The sequence below is a fragment of the Sciurus vulgaris genome (genome assembly GCF_902686455.1).
Source record: "Sciurus vulgaris genome assembly, chromosome: 4".
Lineage (NCBI taxonomy): Eukaryota > Metazoa > Chordata > Mammalia > Rodentia > Sciuridae > Sciurus > Sciurus vulgaris.
Window position 1 is genome coordinate 26,571,059 of NC_136464.1, and position 21,128 is coordinate 26,592,186.

Consider the following 21,128-nt stretch of genomic DNA (forward strand, 5'->3'; position numbering starts at 1 on the left):
TACTGGGTGAGAAACTCCAGTTATTTATCATTCAAACAGCAGGCAGGAGCCACCCAGGATGTCTGGGCTAGACAGCCTCTGAGGAGAGGGAGAGGCCAGGCCTGACCTCCTCACACACGGAGGCTGAGCCCTGGGGGCCTGCAGCCAATGAGGCACCAGAGGCAGAGCCCCTCCCTAGGGCAAGGGTGTGAGGCCAGCACAGGGCACTAAGGGTCCTGCTGAGACAGTGGCTTAGAATTGCTCCCTCTTCTCCTCCCTTGTGAGGATCCTCCCCCACATTTGACTTCTCTTTCACAAAAGCCATCACTTCCTCTGGCTTCCCAAAGCTACTTGAAATGGCCTTTCCCCTTGGCTTTTCCTTGGCAAGAGTTTTTTTTTTAAGATACGTGAAAGAGACAAAAGCTATGAACAAGAGGGTCACGGTATTTCAGACTGGAAGGAAACTCAGATTGTTTAATCTCTTTCCTTTTCAAAAAAGGGACAGCAAGGCATCCAAGGCCACAGAGCTGGTTGTGACAAGCCAATCTGGGAACCTTGGACTTCTGACCAACTAACTCTCTTTCCTTCCACCAGAGCTGCTATGCCTCCCTTCTGAGGAGTGTAACACCAAATACCACAACTCAGTCAGGCACTACTGATGGGCTCAGAGGTGACATGGTGCCCTCTGGCCCCAAACAAGAACAGAAGGCAGGAAGCAACAGCAGCTCCCCGAGTTTGCTGGCTTTCTTTGTGCTATAGGTTTACTCCCTGAGGCAGGTTCTGTTAACCCTTTTTACAGATGAGGTGAGGTAACAAGCCTTTATTTTTATATTTTCATGGTACTGGGGAGCAAACCCAGGTCCCTGTGCATGCTAGGTAAGCACTCTCCCCAGTCCCATTGAATGAATTTAAGTGGAGGAGCCAGGGTGTGACGGTGCCATCTGACAGGTTCTTATACCCAGGAGCACACCATGCTTGCTCTGCACAGAGGCTGAGGCCCAGCCATGGGGCAGGGCCCACAGGCAAAAATGCTGACGAACAGCAATGGGAGGTGGAGAGGGGGCTGGTGGGAGAAGAATCAACAACACACAGGGCTAGAGACATCTCAAGCTGGAGGGAAAAATAAATTGTTGAAAGTCAGTTAAAGTCACCTTGGTAACTGCTACAACACACTCACCCAGAACGAGGACATCAAACCCAACTGCAAAAACACTTTAAAGAAATGGAAAAGAACTTAATCATCTGAAGAATTAATGTGACAAGTGCCCACATTTACACCTCCCACCAACCTTCAATCATTTGAAAAAACGTACTTTAATCTTTTAAGAGAGAGAAAAAAAAAAAAAAAAAAAAAAACCAGCAAAATGCTAGATCTGCAGTCCTGGAGCTAGGGTATTTCCGGCACGCTGCTTCAATGGAAAGGCGGCTGCTCCACACACACACAGGAGCCCAGCTTTTTGCTGATTTGTTTTTTCTGGACATCGATGCAGAAGCATGAATTATTTGTGTGGGCTGGGTGAGGTATTAAATCTGCAGCCGACACAGGTTTGCAATGTTTTGCATGGTTGTCAGCTTAATCTTAGTCATAAAAAATAAGTAGTGTGCTCGGCAGCATGGCCTAATTTTTCAGCTGGGCTATTCTCTCCCTGAGTTCCCAGTGGAGGAGAAAGCAGAGCCTTGAGGGCTGGAAGGGAGAGGGAGAGGCTCCTGAGGTGGCATGACCCACACCTACTGGGGCCTACGAAGAGCTTAGGTTCTGGGTTTGAGTCCTATGGGACCTTGGTTAAATGACTTAACCTTTCTCTATGATTTGGTATCTTTTTGATGGGAGTAAATAACAGATAAATCACCATCTAGATTAAATGAGATGACCCCTGTGAAGCCTTGGACTGTGCTTGGGATATGGTGCTCAAAATATAGCTGACTGTCTCTCAAGTCTTTCTGCTCCTCCTGCCAGAATGACCACAGCCTAATAGAAACCTGTTTGCCTTTCTCCAGGACTCAGAATCCAAATGCCACAAGTCAGATCAATTTCCCTGCTAAGCAAAGGTCCTGCCCTGAGCTTAGGAGAGATGGAGCCTGAAATGGTTCCTGACTCCTAGATGGACACTGTAGACCATTAGTGCTCTGGGAAGGCTGACTACAGGCCATCAAGACCCCTTGAGGCTTTTACTCCACTGAAGGAGAAGCTGGCCGAGCCATCTTGTTTCTACAGAGCACAATCTGCCTCCCTGTAATTCTCAAGCCACTGGCCTTCAACTTGCCCAGTAGTTTAATCCATCTTTCCATGACAGCCTTTCGAATCCCTAAGGCTGGTCTCACATTCCATCAATAGTTTCTTTTCTAGGATCTGTGGCCCCAACTTTCAACTACATTCTTGATGAGGTTCTGAAATCCTCCATCCATTCAAGTCACCCTCCCTGGATTCATTTTAGCTTGTCAAAGCTACAGTGTCATGTCTGGAAGTGAAGTGTGGTGTGTGGAAATAAATACAGTATGTGGTCTAACCAGTGCAAATCACAGAGGCTCTGAGCTCTCTTGTTTGGGACACTTTATTTCTATTAAAACTGTCATCAAATTGTCTATTCTTGGAACCTCAAACTACCAACTCATACTGCACTCTCTCGGTCAATGAAATTTCCCTCAGGCTTCCTCCCATGGGTTGCCCTTAGATCTCTTCTCCCCCAACAACAATGTACTGTTGATTATTTGCAGCCAAGAGTAGAACTCTGTTATCTGGTAAGGGTTGCAGGCAGTTTGGGTAATTCTGAACCTGACTCTGGCATCCATCATATTGGCATTCCTTCCTGACTTCTCATCACTGACAAAACTGATAAACTTGCCATGATGTTCTCTTCCCAGGCTTTGATTAAACAGTGGGCTAGGCAGACAGGCTGACAAACTGACATCATTACTCTTTGGGTATGCTCATCCAACCAATTATAAATCAACCCAACCTTCCCATTACCAGTCCCTCACCTTCCTGGATGCTCTCTGGACATTTCTGTGTTGCTTATAATGATGTCAGAACATTCTCAAGATGTCTTTCTAAACCCTGTGTATGTGAATCCAAAGGACTCCCTTAGTTTTCCAGGAAGGTAAGCACTTCCAAAGCTTTATTTTCTGATTCTCAGAGATCGCTGTTCCCTTAGAATGTTTTAAGCTTGCTCAATCATCTAGCCCAGAATTTTCATGAGAGCTACACCAAGCTCACTAGTCTTGAGAATGCAAGATGCTCTTGTCATCCTGAAATTTTTGGGTGCTTCCGGGCTGCCAACACTCCTCTCCCCCATTCCCTCAAAATTACTGATACCAGCTGGGCATGGTAGCACATACCTGTAATCCCAGCTACTTGGGAGGCTGAGGTAGAAGGATCTCAAGTTCGAGGCCAGCCTCAGCAACTTAGTGAGAGCCTGTCTCAAAACAGAAAGGACTGGGGTTGTAGATTAATGTTAAAGTGTCCCTGGGTTCAATCTCCAGTATCTATCAATCAATCAGTTGGCCAGGGCTTGGGATGTAGTTCAGTGATAGTGTTTGCATCACACGTGCAAGGCCCTAGATTCAATCCCTCATACCATAAATAAGTAAGTAAGTAAGTAAGTAAGTAAGGAAGGAAGGAAGGAAGGAAAGAAGGAAGGAAGGAAGGAAGGAAGCAAAAGATTATCAACACCAGCTTCATTACTCCCACTTCAATTCTCCTAAAATCCTTGTGGACCAGGAGGTCTGAAGGCACAGCTTCTATCCTTTTGTCACTGCTGTGACCCTTCCTATGGTGACAGTCATTTGAGATGGAAGCATTATACAACTCAAGTAAATTTTACTTTCTCTCTGCCACTGATTAGCATTACTCTATCCAAACAATGAGGTCTTCTCCCAAAAGTCATACAAAACCAAAGCCCTTTTTGTTAGTCACAGCACTTTTTATTTTTATTTTTTTGCAGCACTAGGGACTGAACCCAGGGGCTTTCTACCACTGAGTTACAATCCCAGTCCTTTTTATTTCTATTTTTTATTTTGAGACAGGGTCTCACTAAATTGGTGAAGCTGGTCTCCAGTGTGATCCTCCTACCAGTCTCCCAGGTTGATGGGATTACAGGCATGTGTCACTGCATTTGGCAGTTCTCAGGTTTCAGCTTTTCTTAACCCTGTTCTTTATATCTGTTCTCAGATAGCATAAATATCCTTCTAGCTATTGTTCAAATTCTTCTCAAATTCTGACTTGTGTGAAGAATTCTCTAAATACATACACTGGTCCCTGGAGGTATTATGCCTCCTTTTGGTTTTCAGGGAACTATTCACAATAATAATATCAAGTGATACCTTTAACTGAGCACAGACGATATTGCTGGGTCCCATAGTAAAACCTTTATATATTTTGCTTCCTTTCATTTTCATAACCTGATGAATAGGTGTTATATTCTTCATTTTAAAGATGAAGACATTGAAACTCCAAGACTTAAATAATTTGTCCAAGGTCATGCAATGAGCAAATAAAAGCTGAGATAAAAACCCAGGTCTTTCTGATGTCAGCCAAAATGCTGCTATATTTCTCCTTAAGAAATTTTTATCCTGCCTGGCACAGTGGTGCACCTCTGTAATCCCAGTGGCTTGGAGGTTGAGGCAGTAGGATCGTAAGTTTGAGGCCAGCTTCCGCAATTTAGTGAAACCCTGTCTCAAAATAAAATTTTAAAAACTGAATGGGGATATGTGGCTCAGTGATAAAAAGAGTCTCTGGGTTCAATCCCCAGTACAACCAAAAAAAAAAAAAAAAAAAAAAGAAGGAAAGAAAGAAAGAAAAGAAAGAAAAGAAAGAAAGAAAGAAAGAAAGAAAGAAAGAAAAAGAAAGAAAGAAAGAAAAAGAAACTCCCTGCAGTGCTGGGGATAGAACCAAGGACCAGCTCAGGCATATCTGGCAAGGGCTCTACCACCGAGCTGCATCCCCAGCACTCCCTGAACTCTGAACAGAACAGCCTTTCTGTTAGGGAGTTAGGGTAGGGTTTCTCAAAGGGTATTCCATGAAATTCTCAGAGAAGCTTCTAAACAAACAAACAAACAAACAAAAACAGGTGTGGCAAAGGCTGGATGCAATATGCTCATCTCAGATTAGAGATTTACAAAATGTTGGCATTTTTGAAGTTTACAGAAGGAAAACGAATTGGTTTCATGTTGTGTAAGGCAATATTTTCCAACCTTAGCCAGAGAATGCTCCTTTTCACAAACTCACCAAACTCCTCTAAAAGGCTATGGGGATACCCTTTGGGGCCCACTGGCCAGGCACTGCTCTCACAGGTTCCCAGGTTGTCCCTCATGAACTCTACCCTGCTCAAGCTGCTTTCTCCTAAGGCTCTGTCACTCCTAACTCATCATATTTTTCTTTTGTACTGGGGATTGAACACCCCGGGTGCTTTACCAATGAGCTACATCCGCACCTCTATCTACCTACCTATCTATCTCTTTCAACAGGGTCCACCAAGTTGTCTGGCTGCCTTGGAGCTTGTGATCCTCCTGCCTCAGTTTCCTGAGTCACTGAGATTTCAGGTGTGAACCACCAAGACCCCTGGCCCTATTTATTTATTTATTTATTTGCAGTACTGGGGTTGAACTCAGGGGCAACCTACCACTGAGCTGCATCCCCAACCCTTTTTTATTTTGGCATGGGGTCTTGTTGCCCAGGTTGGCCTCAAACTTGTGATATTCCAACCTCAGCCTCCAGAGTCACTGGAATTACAGGTATGTGCTACTGTGATTGTGTTTTCTCTTCTCTTCTCTCTCTCGCTCTCTCTCTTAATGTTTAAAGAGTCAAATGGTTCCACAAGGCTCATTAACAAGTCAGCAGTCTTCCTGCTCCCACTCCTCACAGACAACCACTATCACCTCTATTAGCTGAGTCTTTTGGTATTTTTCCTGATACTTTAATGTACTTTATCTCTAATTTCCAGTATTCCCTTTCTAGGTCCTCTACTATGAAAGACAAGTTTTTGGCTCTTTCTCATCCCACCCTTCTATGTTCCCATCTCCCCAAGGTGACTACCTTACAAGTTTGTGTGGATCTGTATTGTGTTCACATTATTACCACTATATCAATGGTATTTACAGCTGAGCCATGCAGTATACTATGATTACTCCTCTTGTTATTTCTATTACCTTGGATTTAATGACTATCTTAGTTTTCTTTTTCTTTTCTTTTTTAATTTTATCTTTATTTTTTTATGTAGAGCTGAGAACTGAAATCAGTGCCTCACACATGCCAGGTGAGTGTTCTACCACTAAGTCACAACCCCAGCCCTCTTTTTCTTTCTTTCTTTTTTTCTTTTTATCGTGTTCCTTTGCAGTCTTGGGGATTGAGCCCAGGGCCTTGACACATGCTAGGTAAGTGCTCTGCCACTTAGCTAAACTAAACCCCACCCTAACTATCTTAGTTTTCCATTTATTGACATTTCAATTAGAATTAATATACCAATTACTACAGATGCCTTCCCAAGACATTGAAATATGACAGATATTTACCAATTCTATCTTAAAGATATTTCTCCTGAGGACCCCTCCAATGTACTCCAATCTGAGTTGGTTGCCTTCTGTTCCTTCTGCTCAGCCATCATCTGGAATCATTCTTTACCTTCAGCCTGTGACTGCCCCAACCTCCTTCTCATATTGGACCCCCTTTCCTATACCTGATATGTCTGTCTCACTCATTTTGAAGGACTGCATACTCTAGCAGACTTCATTTTATTTATTTATTTATTTATTTATTTATTATTAAAAATCATAAATTTACATAGGGCAATGTTGTTTGATTCATTCTGTTATTTTTTTTCCCTTTCCCTCCCACCCCTCCCACCCCTCTTTTCCCTCTATACGGTCCTTCCTTCCTCCATTCTTACCACCCTCCTTATCCCTAACCCTAAACCTAACCCTAACCCTAACGCTAACCCCTCCTACCCCCCGTTATATGTCCTCATCTGCTTATCAGCGAGATCATTCGTCCTTTAGTTTTTTGAGATTGGCTTATTGCACTTAGCATGATATTCTCCAATTTCATCCATTTGCCTGCAAATTCATTTTATTTTTGAGTATGCTTTTGTCAGCCAGATGGTCTCCACTGACCTGCCACCTCCAAGGGTTTCCAGGCAAACTAAAATACCAGTTTCCCTCTGTGCACAGGTAGACTTTTAGGGCCCCCTTTCCAGTTACTTTTTCCTGTGGATTGACAGGCACCTCCTCCACTTTTATCCTTTTTCATAGGCAGTACACAGTAGTAAAGAGGGCCAGATCTGAAGGCAAATAGCCTGATGTTCAAATTCTGGCTGACACTTATTCCTAGCAGTGTGACTCTAGATAAGATAAAACATAAGTTTCAGTGTTCTAATCTGAGAAATGGAGACAACAGTAGTCAACAATACAGGACTTCACACATGGTGATAAGCAATAAAAACTGCATGCTTGGTCACAAGAACCTGTCCAGCTCAGGATTGTTTCTGTGTTGGAAGTACTGAGGGGTGGTTTATGGTATGGCTTAGAGGCACACCCTAGCAATCCAGGAATAGATCGAAATCTTCCATTTATTTAGTCTTTACCACCTGTGTATATAACACATTCTATATTTATACTTTTCACTGTATAATGTGACTAACATACCTTAACATACCCTCTCCTTCCAGTGTTGAGATGAATTCCTGAATCTAGTACTGTACTGTTTATGGTACACGCCCTGATGACTCTACCGATTGGCAGAACCTTATCCATATTTCCTCCCTGCTCTGATTCCTTCAAATGGAAAGGTCTTAATTTCTCCACATTAGCCTAAAGCGTACAGGCCATATTCCATCAATGGCAGCAGGGGTAGAAAGGAGAGGAGTTGAACCACTGAAACTCCTTTTAGCCACGGTCCTAGTCCTATGACAGTCATGATATCTGCACTGGCCACACAACTCAGGGCCTCTCCTTGGGAACACCGGGGAATAGGAACCAGGGCATCAGTCTTGGCAACTACTCAGAAATGAGGTGAATTTGGCTGGCAGAGACCCATCCAACCTCTGGCTTCTGCTTCATGCCTGGGAAATTGCTCCTTTTACTTTCTGATTGCTGACGAAAGCTCTGAACTTTCCAGAGAAAGAGCCACTTGTAGGTCTTTCTCCAGGGCATGACTGGTAAAGAGTGTGGGTGTGGGGTGGAGGGTGAAGGGGACCAGTTCACCTCCAAAGTAACCGTTAAGCATAAGACTATATTACCAGGGCTAGGGAGATAGCTCAGCTGGTAGAGTGCTTGCCTCGCAAGCACAAGGCCCTGAGTTCGATCCCCAGTACCACAAAAAAAAAAAAAAAAAAGACTATTACCCATTCTCTGATGGAATGATATTAGGAATAAAAGGCTATAAAGGGTTATTGATAAGTAACAATAACCAAATGATAAGGTATAACATTCTCCATAGGAACATCCCACAGATGGAACATGAAGATGGAATGGTGGGACAGAGTGGGGACAAAGAAGACAGGGCGAGTAAAATGTGTATAAGGATTGGGGATTCCCTAATCAACTATTCACCCCTCTGGGCACCAGGGGCCTTCACCCAGGCCTAGCCTGAGTGAGCCTGTTCTAGCCAGAGTCCTTGGCTTTCCTTTTTCTGAGACACTGAGTCATATCCTTTCTCCAGCTCTTACCTTTGAGCCTTCCTTTTCCCTTCCCTGCAGAAGTGACTCACTGCTGAAGTGTTGGGTGACACTGAGGATCAAGGATGAGTGATAAAAATACTCCTGATTGTGCAAGTTGAGGAAGAGGGATGTAGCATTTGCCCTGAGAATTCAAAGTGCCAGTGAGGGCACTAAAGATGGGGTGTTAACAAAGGCCACAGCTTCATCTCTGGGGAAGCAGAGCAAAGAACAGAGTTTAAATAGAAACTGAGTTGTGTTGGAACTGCTACAGCTCTTGTTCTACCCTTTCAAATGTATATTTCTGGGAAAAGTATGACAACCTGGATCACAATGAAGGAGGCAAAGCACTGAACACTAATCTAGGAAGCAAGGAGAAAAGAGACTTGGGCCCTTCCTCCATCAGCCCTGAGGAGCCTGGCCAAGGCCCTGAGAGAAAGGATGTTTCTTTCTGATCTTTCCAGTTGCCCCAACGTGAGAGTTGTGAGGGAAGCCAATGGTACAGCAGGTTCCAGACTGGCCCTGCACAGACACGAGAGGCTGAGAGCAAGGTCACTTAACACTGCCTTGCATGTTAACGGCACCACCATAGCCCAGAGGTCTTCCCAGATGGAAACTCACCTTCCTTCATCCAAATTCATGGGTAGGATAGTTGCAAACAAGATACTTTCCTCTAGTTAATCTTCATGGAGCTAACTGGTTGAGTAAAACAAAACTCAATTTCCTCCAAATGATGACTCTTTAAGACAGGAATTAGAGGCAGCAAAAAGTTCAAACAGGTGGGAACAGAGATGCTCATAAAAGTAGAGAGATGGATTGGGGATGTAGCTCAGTGGCAGAGAGCTTGCCTAGAATGCAGAAGGCCCTGGATTTGATCCCTGGCACCACAGAAAAGCACAGTACATTTGTTTGCACTTGGAAACAAACAAAAATAAAACAGAAAGAAATTAATGTGTGTATGTGTGCATGTGTGCATTGGGGGAGGTGTTATAAATATGAATGTCACAACAGGAGAATTCATGCTATAAAACCTGAATTCTTCAGGAAATTAAGGAAAGAAGAAGAAAAAATTAAAAATAAAGTATATTAAAAAAAGGAAAAAAGAAAGCAGTCTTAAAAGCTGCTAGTGTAATTCCAGAGGACTGAGAAACTTGGATCGGCAATGATGGTGAGTTTGTTTTTTAGAGGTGCCCCAGCTATAAAGTATTCCTCCAACAGTCAGGAGCCTTCCCCTTCTAACGTGTGTACACACACGAGCCCTGTCCCTCTCTGGTACATGACACAGAAAGCTCCCTAAAGGTCCCCCCAACCTCAATCAATAAATCCACTGACCAAGGGAAGAAAAGGTTCTAATATGGATGCAGGTTCCTAGCATCCCAACAAGTTTGTAGAAATGCAAATCTCCCCGAGCATGCACCTGATCATACACACTGTCCAGTCATCACGGAGAGGCTGGTAGCCAAGTCAGACTCCAGCTTACTAGCCACCTCAGACAAAAAGGATGCCCCATGACCTCCACCCCAGATCCCTACAAATATTGGCAAGCTCAGTTTTAGGGCAGGCTGTCCTTAAGTGGCACAAAGGGGTTGCCTTCCTATGCTTCCCAAAGGAAGGGAGGCGCCAGCAAGCCGAAGGAGGCTTTTCTCAACTGATCATCTTGGGAAAAGCCAGATACAAATTTCATGGCTGGAATGCAAGGGTTGTGAAATGCTAAAGAAGCCCCAAAGAGGGCCAAGGACTCTCCTTCCGGGAAGGCAGTTGGAGGAGGGCTGGCAATAGTGAGTGGGAGAGGGGCAGGTTACCCAGAGGGGCCTGCCTTTCTGGGAAGCAGGAAGTAAGGCCTCCAGAAAGAAAGAAATCCCCTAGCACTGAGGTAGTGGCAGGGACAGAGAAAGGGTTGTTTGTTTTCAAACTTTAAGGAAAAAAGGCTTTGTATCAAAAAGTAATTCTGCTATAAATAAGCCAGTTATGACAGAGTTTGTTCTTTCTGGGATTCAGAATCACTGGGGTTCATGGCATGTCATCCCTGGAGTTAAGTAAGCACAGTAAACTTCTAACACGGGGCTTAGCTTTGTCCTCAGTGTCATGTGAAGAGTTCCTACTCATGCTACAAGTAGTTACTTGAGTTCTACCAGTGAAGGTCATTGTTATCTCAGAGACCTGTTTCTGTATTCCTCATAGGATCCCTGAGAATGAGGCAATCTAATGTCTGACAGACTGCCCTAAGCTCTACCCGCATCTAACCTCAGACAAGTTACTTATTAGCTTCCCTACACTTCAGTTTTCTCATCTGTAAAAGGGAGATATATAAGACTATCTATTCCAGAGAGTGGTTAGGAGGATGAATTAAATTAATGTGGTTATAAAGTCCTTATAATATGATCTGGCACCAAATAAGCTCCATGAAAGTGTTGGCTGCTATGGAGGTGTGAAAAGAACAAGTGCCTGACTTCCCCAAGTAGGCCAGGACCCAGGTGCTGATGCCTAGCCTGATCAGCTATTCTGAACCTCTGATCTATCTCTGTAGTTTCCATATACAGACCCACAAAGACCATGCATCAGAGTTCTCCAGCCCAGAAATCCTGACTAAGTGGAAATCAGACACACACAGACAAAATAAGGCCCATACAGGCTGCTCCCCCACAAGGAGAGGAGTAAATCCTGGTGCCAGCACATTTTGGGTCAGCTTTCTTTATTGCAATCCATGTGGTGTGTCTGAAACAGGGTCAGGTCCCAGAGTGGGCAGCACAGATACTACACTCATGCTTGCTAATCTTAACTGAGTCTGTTATCATTGATCCTGAGACAACAGGAAGCCAGGGTTTGAGAGATTCAGGGGTGTATTGGAGAATGGCCTTGGTAAAAGAGGAGGAACCATCATTCAACCAGCTGCTAACAAATTGTAAAGAGCACCAAGAACCTAAGAGCACACATTCTGATTCCCTCCAGATGGCAAAGTCTGGCACTATGGGGACCTGAGTGGGCACTTGAGCCGCATAGAGGGGAGATGATCCCAGAGGGCTGGCATCTCTGATCTATTTCCACTCACTTTTGTATGTGAGCCATCTGGGGCCAAGGGGTGGAGGCTGCAGCCTCTCTGTCTTATGTCTAGAACCACTGCTCCATTGGCCCAGTCATCGGGTGTCCATAGGACACAGAGCCTGTGCCCCCTTGTAGAATCTTGGGGTACAACAGCTGAAAGTACTCTCAAGACTGGGAACAAGATCTCAGGCTTGTCCCTGGTATGAAGGAGGAGCAAGTGGGTGTGCACCTTGGTAGGAGCCCCTGCCTTCTGCCCAGAAACTCTGGCTTTCCAAGGCATAAGGGCCATCTGAACTGTGACTGTCACCAAGGTATAGGTAGTCTATTTGAGATTTCAAGTCTACTAGTACCTCTGGCTTCGCAACAGTGTCAAGAAGGTCCTTAACAAGAACCAAGCTAAGGACATGGGAAGGAGTATAGTTCTGGGTCAGGGTCTAGACTGTAGGTGGAGAGCCTCTAGATGCCTCACAATCCAGCTTGGCCATCTGCTGTGCTGCCAGAGGAAGATCCCGGTGCCCCAAACCAGCTACTTCAGGGTAGCTGGCTGGAGAAACACACTGGCTATAGTTGAAAGCCACTCTGAGGTGGCAGTGGAAACCTTTCTAGGCCCTTGCCAAAGAGTTCAACTCTACTGGCTTCTCTGGATGGCAAGTTCACCAGGTGAGCCATACTGGTAGCCATGTGCCCAAAGTAATTTTCCCTACTCTACAATGCACTCCTAGGATGCAGCCTTAACCTTAACTGGCCAGGCCTGCTCTTGTTCCATCCCTTTCAGCAGCTTCCCCTGCTTGTATGATTCTAGGGTACATCTCATGGTCCTTCTCCAGAAGGACTATTTCATTTCAGATCATGCTGTCTCTTCTTTTTTTGTTTTTGTGGTATTGGGGATTAAATTCAGGGCTTTGCACATGCTAGGCAAGTGCTCTACAACTTAGCTATGTCCCCAGTTGTTTTTCAAAATTTTATTTTGAGATAGGGTCTCACTAAGTTGCTTAGGTTGCTCCTGAACTTAAGATCCTCCTGCCTCATCCTCTTGAATAGCTATGGTGGGTCACTCTGCCCAACTTCTGACCAACTTTTCTGTAGTGTACTGCATTGCTACCATTTCTGGGGATCATGGATCAGCAACTGAAGCTACACTACAGAGCAGCAGCCATTTCCAACACATTGTAACTACTGTCAGACTCATACCATAAAAGTTCATTTTTAGCTGGGCACAGTGGGGCACACCTGTAATCCCAGTGATGCGGGAGACTGAGACGGGAGGATCACAAGTTCAAGACCAGTCTCAGCAACTTAGCAAGCAAGGCCCTAAGCAACTTAATGAAACCCTGTCTCAAAATAAAAAATAAAAAAAGAGCTGGGGATGTGATTGACTCAGTAATTAAGCACCCCTGGGTTCAATCCCTGCTACCCACCCCCGCCAGTGTTCATTGCTTCATTCATGCACCCACCTCCAGGAAGATCCTGTGTACCCTGGATGACCCACTTTGGCCCTGAGCTTGTCACATAGTAAGTGTGTAATCCAGACTTCTTAGAAGACAGGTATATCATCTTAGTCTTGCTGGATTAGTTAATGTCCTTTTTAGCTCAAGGCACAGCAATTTCCTCCCTGGCAGGCAAGGTTCCTGCTCTGAGTTGCCAGCTCCCAGGCATCCCCTGCCAGCAGCAATTTCCTAGAGTTGTCGTGGGACTAAGGGCAGAAGTGGGTGCTCTACCCTTTGACCCCTATCAGAGAAAGAGGGGTTGGCAGGAAGGGAGCTGACCCCTGGGGTGGCCCCAGTCTATCCCAGGGGCTAAAGGGGCCCCTGGACAGGCAGCAAAGGCCTGCAAAGGACTTCCCTTCCTTTCCCTGGGCCCCAGGGAAGGCAGGCAGGAAGAAGTGCCTCAGTAGCAGGCATCCAGCATGGGGGTGGCCAGACAGGGAGGTCCCCAGGGTTGCAGCTATCAGCCGGAGACCAGGCTCCAGGAAGGAAGGAAGGGCAACTCTGGCTGAGGCCAAGATAAGGGAGGGAACTGTGCTCAGCACAATGGGCTTCCACAAGGCTGGGAGGCTCCAAGTCAGATTTTGCCCCAACCTGGCCTCCTGTATGTTCACTCAGCCCATGTAAATATTTACTGCTGTTTATATTCCTGGTCCACTGGGTCCCCTTTAAGGCCCTTACCTATGACCCATAGATCTATGTGCTCTAGACCATGGCTGCCCTTAAACCTACAGGTCCTGGACTCACCTAGCAAGGGTTATGGGCATTGTTTTCTCTCATACAATCCACAGGGACAGTCCCTCTGGATAAAACTGTCCTCTGGTCCCAGCCTTGGAACATGGGGAACTTACGGGGCCCGGTCGTGGGTGAGGCCATTCTGCCGCTGAGGGTTGATCTGAGGGTTGATGGGTGGAAGGACAGGTTTGCTGTTGATCTCAAGTCCTCTCCTCAGGGTCTCTCGGATCTGCTCTGTGTCTGCAACCAGATCATTAAGTTTCTTGAGGGCCCTTTGAACTTCCAGCAACCCCAACCTGGTCCCTGAAACCTAGTTCAACAGATGTGCTGGGGAAAGGCCACCATGCTAGTCAGTCCTGAGCCTGCTCTAAGCATCTAGACATGAGAGCTGAGTGAGGGCAGACTGTGAGGAGATGGGATAGATGAGGCACCATGCTCTCAAGAAGCTTTGGATCTGAGGAGCACCAATCTTGTAGAAGATAAGGGGTAGTCTCTGACCCCAGAAGGGCACTTACCATTGTTCTTTTTCTTCTTGCAACTTAGGCATGAAGTTTACCTTTAACATGACTGTAGACAGTGACTGACTGCCAAGGCCTTTGCCACTGTCCCAGATCACCAGGGATTCTGACTGCTAAAATGGATGCCACCTCACTAATGGACACATATAGGTAGGGCTGTATGTGCCCTACCATCAACTGGCAGGTGCCTTCTACACTTGTTTCTGGGTTTTGAATCCTCTGGTCCAGCTACCCCTTTGCCTTGGATCTGGATCAGGGGGATACAGAGATCATCTTCCCACCTTGGTCTATCCCAGGGAACTCTGCCTCTTCATGGAGCTAGCAAGGATGGTGAGGTGAGAAAGGAATTCTTTGGTGTAATTATTTCTCTGTAAGGTGCTTTAATGGTCTTTGGGGTGAATCTGACTAGTTTCATCCTCTATGTAAGACTTATCTCTGCATGCTGCAAATAATTCAAAAAAGAAAATTAAAATTGGTTGCTCAAAGGGTAGACTTAGAGTGGAAGGGCAGGATTACTGACTTTCCTGTTTGGTTTGTTACTGCTGCATGGATTACCTTTACAATTAAAAAAATGCTGGGAGTGGTGGCACACGCCTGTAATCCCAGCAGCGCAGGAGGCTGAGGCAGGAGGATCGCAAGTTCAAAGCCAGCCTCAGCAATTTAGGGAGGTTCTGTGCAACTTAGTGAGCCCTGACTTAAAAAAAAAAAAAATTAAAAGGGCTGTGGTTCAGTGGTCAAGCACCCCGGGTTTAATTCCCAACAACAACAACAACAAAGTCAATAATGATTGAAATTGTGGATAAGAATAAGAATTCCTTCTTAAATTACTTCTTTTGTCAAAAGCAATCAAATTATTCTAGTAATTTGACACACCATTAGAACAAACAGGTTGGAAAAGCAGTGTCAAATGTTTGCACTAGGGTTTAAGTTTCTCTTTTCAGACAAAAACTTTTGAAAGTCTCAGGTATACAGAAGCTGGGGGTGTAGATCAGTAACAGAGCACAAACTTAGCATGCACAAGGCCCTGGATTCCATTCCTATAGCTATAAATCACATATACATATACATATATGTATATAAAAATATATTTTATTCAGGGTTATAGAGATCTTATTTGCCAATTAAAAAGATGAAGGGATTGAGAAAGGAAGTAGAAAAAAAGCTGCAAATGTATATGTAAGTGGCCAGTTTTCTTTTGGAGCTAGCTAGGGATGCCCTTTGCTAAAAACCACAATTTTTCTGTAGCCAAGACCAGCATGGGGAGCTTCTAACAATACAGCTATATCCTCCTTCTTAAGACCTCATCAGGAAGAAAGTGAGTACAGGTGCCCTGCCATAGTCTGCCTCTGTAGGACAGTGGTATATAGGTCACTGAGAGCTGGCTTCACATTCAGGCTTCTCTCTTGGAAGGCCTGGGTGGGCATGAAGACAGTGATCCCCAGGTCTGGCATGCCTTTGGGCCAGATCTGGGACGTGTGTCAAATCTGTGGGTGGCCTATGCTTGTTCTCTTGTGCTTGGGTGGACTGTAGACTTTTCCTGTAACTGTTCTGTGGCTTCCACTCACTTCTATGACCTCAGATTGCAAGGGATAAATTAAAAAACACAATGGACCCTGCTAGTGGTGCATTTGAAGTACATATAGGAAATTAAGCTCTTCTAATTCCCCCTTGCTGGAAGACTTTACTTGCTGTTTAAGTCAGGCTGAAAATAAACCATTGAATAGGCTGTTGAGTTGGAGACCTATCCTAGATAGCCTGAAAACCCAGCTTGAAATGGAAGGAGGAAGGCAGGGTGGACACTCCTACCTTTGCCAGAGAGCCGTCGGGGTTGTGTGCCAATGCAGATGCTCCGGCTGTCTTCATCGTCCTCAGGGGGCCGGCTCAGATCATCCCAGGCACACTTGGCACTGACACCGCTCAGGTTGGAGCCGTCTGTCTCAATGCCTTTGTCAACTCTCTCCTGCTTGAAAAGAACCAAAGAACCAGAGTTCCTTCAGAGAACTGTGGCCTGATGTTACTAGTACCCTCCCAGCCACCACCCATACAGTAAGTATTGAGTCTATGTAGATGCTGAGCATGGACAGCTGCTGTTAAGAGCAAGGTCTCTGACCTTGTTCTGCTCTGGTTACAGATGATGGGCTTTGTCAGACACTGGATTTCTCCAGGGACTCAGGGATTAGAAGAAGCCAGGGAAGCTTCTCTACAATTAACCTTCCAACCTAATGGCCTTCATACCTCTTTCAGGGCCCCAGCTCTCTCTATCACGTGCTGGCCCACAGAGCTGATATAGCAAAGACTGGACCTTCCTCCCTGAGAAAAGACACAATCCCTCCTTTTCTCTTTTACCTTCCAGGAAGAACCCCCTAGTCACTGCTACAGGCAGGGTGGAAGCCTGCCTTTGGCATGGGGGTGTTAAGGGGTGGGGGCATGGCAGTACACCTGCAGTTCCTCCTTCCAACAGCTAGAGGGGGCACTCACCCTAGAGCATAAGGACTATCCTAGCTGCTGGCTAACTTGTTTGGCCAAGGGCTCTGGATGGAGTTTCTTTAGGGTGAAATGGAGATCTGGAGGACAATGACCATCTGCAGACCCCCTAGAGGCCCTACTCTGTGTAGGCCTTGGCACAGCTGAGTTCAGACACTTTCCAAAAGGCCTCAAGGAAGAGGGGGTACTCAAAACAACTCTGGGTTTTTTGGTAAAACAGTTCTGTGATGCTGGGCTTGGATCAAAGGTCATTGGACAGGCTTTGTGGGCTTTTGCCCACAAACAGCCATACAGGCTAAATAAATCACCTTGTGACTTAGTACCTCAATAAGAGGCTGCACTTCCCTGTCTGCCTGTCCCTCGCCTAGGGCTCCAAAATGGCCTGCTGATCAGCCAAGGAGCCCATCTAGAGGAAAAAGAGGTTCCCTTATTGCTTGGGACCAGTCACAAGGCGAACCCTTTCCCATCAATCACTTTTTGCTTCCTTTCAAGTGCTACCATCAGCCTGGGCAAAGCTGAGGATTCTGAGCAGGGCAACAGCTCTATAAGCTTTAGGCAGGGAGCAATGGGCATGTGGGTCCTGCTTTGTTCAGGGGACCTGTGCCTGTGCCTCTCCCTCTTCACTGGCTGCCCTGAGGCCCTCACCTAGGCCAAGAGCTGAAAACAGACACTTCATGCTTTCACTTGTCCAGCCTATTTACTTTATAAGTAAAAAGAAAAAGGTAAGACCCAGAGCCCAGTGCAGTGGTATACACCTGTAATCCTAGTGACTCTGAGGCAAGAGGATTCCAAATTCAGGCCAGCCTCATCAACTTGGTGAAACCCTGACTCAAAAAATAAGAAGGGATGGGGATGGAGCTCTATGATAGTGTACCTGGGTTCAATCCCCATGACCAGGATAGGGGAGAAACAGAGAAGTTAAGTGATTTGTTTAGGCACACAGAGGTTAGTAGTAGAACTTAGATCAAAGCAACATGAACTCAAATGAACTGAGGTGAGCAGGCCCCAGAAATGCACAGGGTCACCAGGAAAGAAAGCTGTACTTTCTCCCATGGACTTCTGATTGCTTTCAAAGACTACTGGGTGCTGTGGATCCTGTTGCCTGATCTCAAGAAGTCTGCAGACTTGGGAGAACTAATCTCAGAATGTAGACAGAGGATGGTTTATGCACCCCATCAGTTCAAGGGACAAGGTTCTTTCTGAGTATTTGCCACTTATGACAGAGGTCAAACAGTAGCCTACAATGCCCTTTTCTGGCTCTCATTATAGCTGCTGAATAAGAGCTTAGGGAAACATAGCCTTCAATGGTTCCGAGCTCTTGCTTAGGCAGAAGCTACAATGAAACCAAGTTTAAAGTAGAGATAACAGAGGATCCTGGCAGCAATTTGAAAATTTCAGTATTAAAAGCACCAGGAAAACAGAGGAGCATCATCTGTGAATGAAGAGGATTTATGCACCCAAGTTCACAGGTCTGCAGTGAAGAAATCAGGGACTGAATGCTACATGTCCACCTGCCACCTCTCCCCTGCCCTAGCTCCTGGGTGCTGCCCATGGCTTGCCAGAACTTTACAGAAGCATAAAAGGTTTAGAGATGGCAATGACCTGCACATGATAGTAGGTGGGCAAAAGAAACCAGACACAACCCAGGAACATGGTCAGCTGCCTGCTGCTCATGCATCTCCTGAGCAGCCCACAAGAAAGGCAATGATGCCCATGCAACTTTCAAAATTCATCCACATGCCAAAGGAGTTACTTCTTATAATCAAAAATGACACTGACACTGTCCACAGGCCACAGTGATGGGCAGTGGCAGGCCTGTGTGTCTAAAGACACATTAAGGAGTGCCAACCTACCCAGGCATGGTTGGAAAATGTGTCAGGAAGGACAAGATCATTAGACTATTTACACTCACCTTGCAGCTGGCTGTGGGGTATCACCTGTGGTTTGTAAGGTTGGGATGACCACAGGGTTGTTGCTTGAAAAAAAGTCTGTGTTCTTTTAAGAAGGGAAAATGGGGGAATGAATCCTGGGCAAGGAGGCAATATCCAATACACTTATCTTCTTTTGTTGCTGATGATTTAATTTTAAAAAGTTGATATATAATTTACATTTGATAAAATGCATCCATTTTAAATGTAAAAATAAATGAGACACTCTTTTCTGTGCTGAAATCTCTGCTCTCTTATGTGTGCTGCAGAATTCAGAGGACAAGTTCCAAATCATGTCATATTTCTACTCACTCACACATAAAGCTCCTCCATTTTCCCAGGATGAAAGCCAGTGTTATTTGGAAGAGGCCTAGGCACAGTGTACTAGCAAGGTTTTCCTCACTCAAGACATACTTGCAGGTGTGGATCGATCTCAAATATGGTCTCTCCCCTCCGCATGTCAGTTATCAGCCAGGGGCCACCAGCGCTGTGGATAAGGAAAGGGGAAAAAATGATAACTGTGGGTCTGGGACCAACAGGCTGGGACAACAGTGTACCCTGTTTGCTGCCCCAGGTCCAGAACACAGAGGGGTAGTCTGTGGTCAGGGAGTATTAGGGAGTGAGTGCCTGAAACACAATGCAAGGAAAAGCAGTCATATGTGGGGTGAGGGAGGGACCCCCCACCCACCCGCAGAGAGCCAGGCTCCATCTCATGGGTGCATGTACTCACACAGGCACCATCCGCAGCAGTTCCAGGATGCCCTGCCCATTCCACTGCTGGGCTGAGTGTAGCTCCTCGGTGCAGACGCCAACAATCTGAGGCCAGGGACAAGATGCCATTGTGTGTTAGTGACCATCCTTCCTGGAAGGTCAACCACTCAGACTCTCTTGGTATCACTTTGAATGGGGGCCGACAGGTGGTATTGGTGCTCCTGGGCTCATGTGTCTACAATGGATGGTTCCTTTAGTAGGGAGTGGCTGCCTGGCTAGGAGCCACTTACCCTTGTGTGAAGGGTCAGGTATCTGGCTGACACAAAGTCTAGCTCTCAGCTGCAGGGGAGAAAACCAGGGCCTGAGCCAACTGAGGATGGGTCTTCAGGCTGTGTCTCCAGAAGGAAGAAAAGGTCAGGGAGATGTTCCCACAGGTGGTGAACCTTTGTGTGAATCTCCAGGACACCAACTGAACCGTCACAAAGACCCTATCATAATCAAAAGCAAGCACTGGTGGCAGGTGGGGAGATTCACAACCCTTCTGGGAAAATGTGAAGCCAGCCTGAGCTGGCTTCCTATTGGGAAGTCCTATGCCTATGACTAGGTCTGCATAAGCTCACAAGATTCTCTCACTGGGGTCCCTCTTGACTACAGCCTTTCTCTCCTACTCTAATGGCCCTTCCCCTCCTCCTCTCATCTCAAAACAGGACCAAGTGAATCCACCTGATAGACCCATTAGAGGGAGTAGACCAGTGTGAATCTCCTGCTTCTTTCACTCTCCTGCCCCCCAGAACTCCCTCCATCTTTCAGGACTTTTCCCACAGGGAAGACTCCAATATCCCATAGTGTCTTACCTGGAGGAAGGTAACTACCCCAAAGGGTGTCTGCACAGGCTGCATCTGTGGGTCCTCTGTCAGCAGCATGTGCTGAATTCTTGACTCACTGTTATCCAAAGGGCTATGCCAAGATACATGGTCCCCACTGCAGAAGGTGTTCTCTGTGGAGAGACAGGAGGATCCTCAGCATTTGCATCCAGGCCTAGAATCCAACCTGGACCTTAGAAGCCCAGACTGGGAGGCTCCCCAACCTTCTGGTGTTATGGTTTGGATATGAGGTACTCCCCCAAAAGCTCTAGTATAAATGCAGGAATGTTGAGATTTAAAACGACTGAAGTGTGAGAGCTATAACTTAATCAGTCCACCCAAGTTTGAATGGACTAACCTGATGGTAACTGTAGGCAGGTGGGGCATGGCTGGAGGAGGTAGGTGACTGAGGGTGTGTCCTGAAAGGGTTCATTTTTCCTGTGGCACTTCTGCCACCTCTCTTTCTACTTCTTGGCCACCACAATTGGAGCAGCTCCTTCTGCCACGATGTCCTGCCTCATGCTGGGTCTAAAGCAATGGAGTCAACCCATCATGGCCTGAGCCTCTGAAACTGTGAGCCAAAATAAACTTTTCCTCCTCTAAGCTGTCCTTGACAGGTATTTTGATCACAACAACAAAAGCTGACTAACATATCTGGGGATAGCTTCCTAGGGAAGGGGAGAAGCAGTCCCTGTAAGTGGAAGTGAAAAGTTTGCGGGAAACAAACTTTGTTTGGGAA

The 21,128-nt window shown here is 46.0% G+C and overlaps 1 protein-coding gene across 4 annotated transcripts in view; it reads right to left on the reverse strand.

Moving 5' to 3' along the window:
• Positions 1-21,128, reverse strand: part of SUFU (SUFU negative regulator of hedgehog signaling) — a 112,631-nt gene that overhangs the window by 15,648 nt on the left and 75,855 nt on the right. For 3 of the 4 annotated variants that reach the window (XR_013763191.1, XM_079136341.1, XM_079136343.1), the window contains exons 4-8: positions 20,381-20,523; positions 19,546-19,631; positions 19,230-19,302; positions 16,210-16,366; positions 14,002-14,125 (exon numbers count right to left, since the gene is read on the reverse strand). Coding sequence is in view for 3 of the 4 variants with exons in the window: in XM_079136341.1 (XP_078992467.1) it covers positions 14,002-14,125; positions 16,210-16,366; positions 19,230-19,302; positions 19,546-19,631; positions 20,381-20,523 (583 nt within the window). In the remaining variant the exon portion in view is untranslated. The remainder of the gene's footprint in view (positions 1-14,001; positions 14,126-16,209; positions 16,367-19,229; positions 19,303-19,545; positions 19,632-20,380; positions 20,524-21,128) is intronic. The other variant, XM_079136342.1, reaches the window with a different exon arrangement.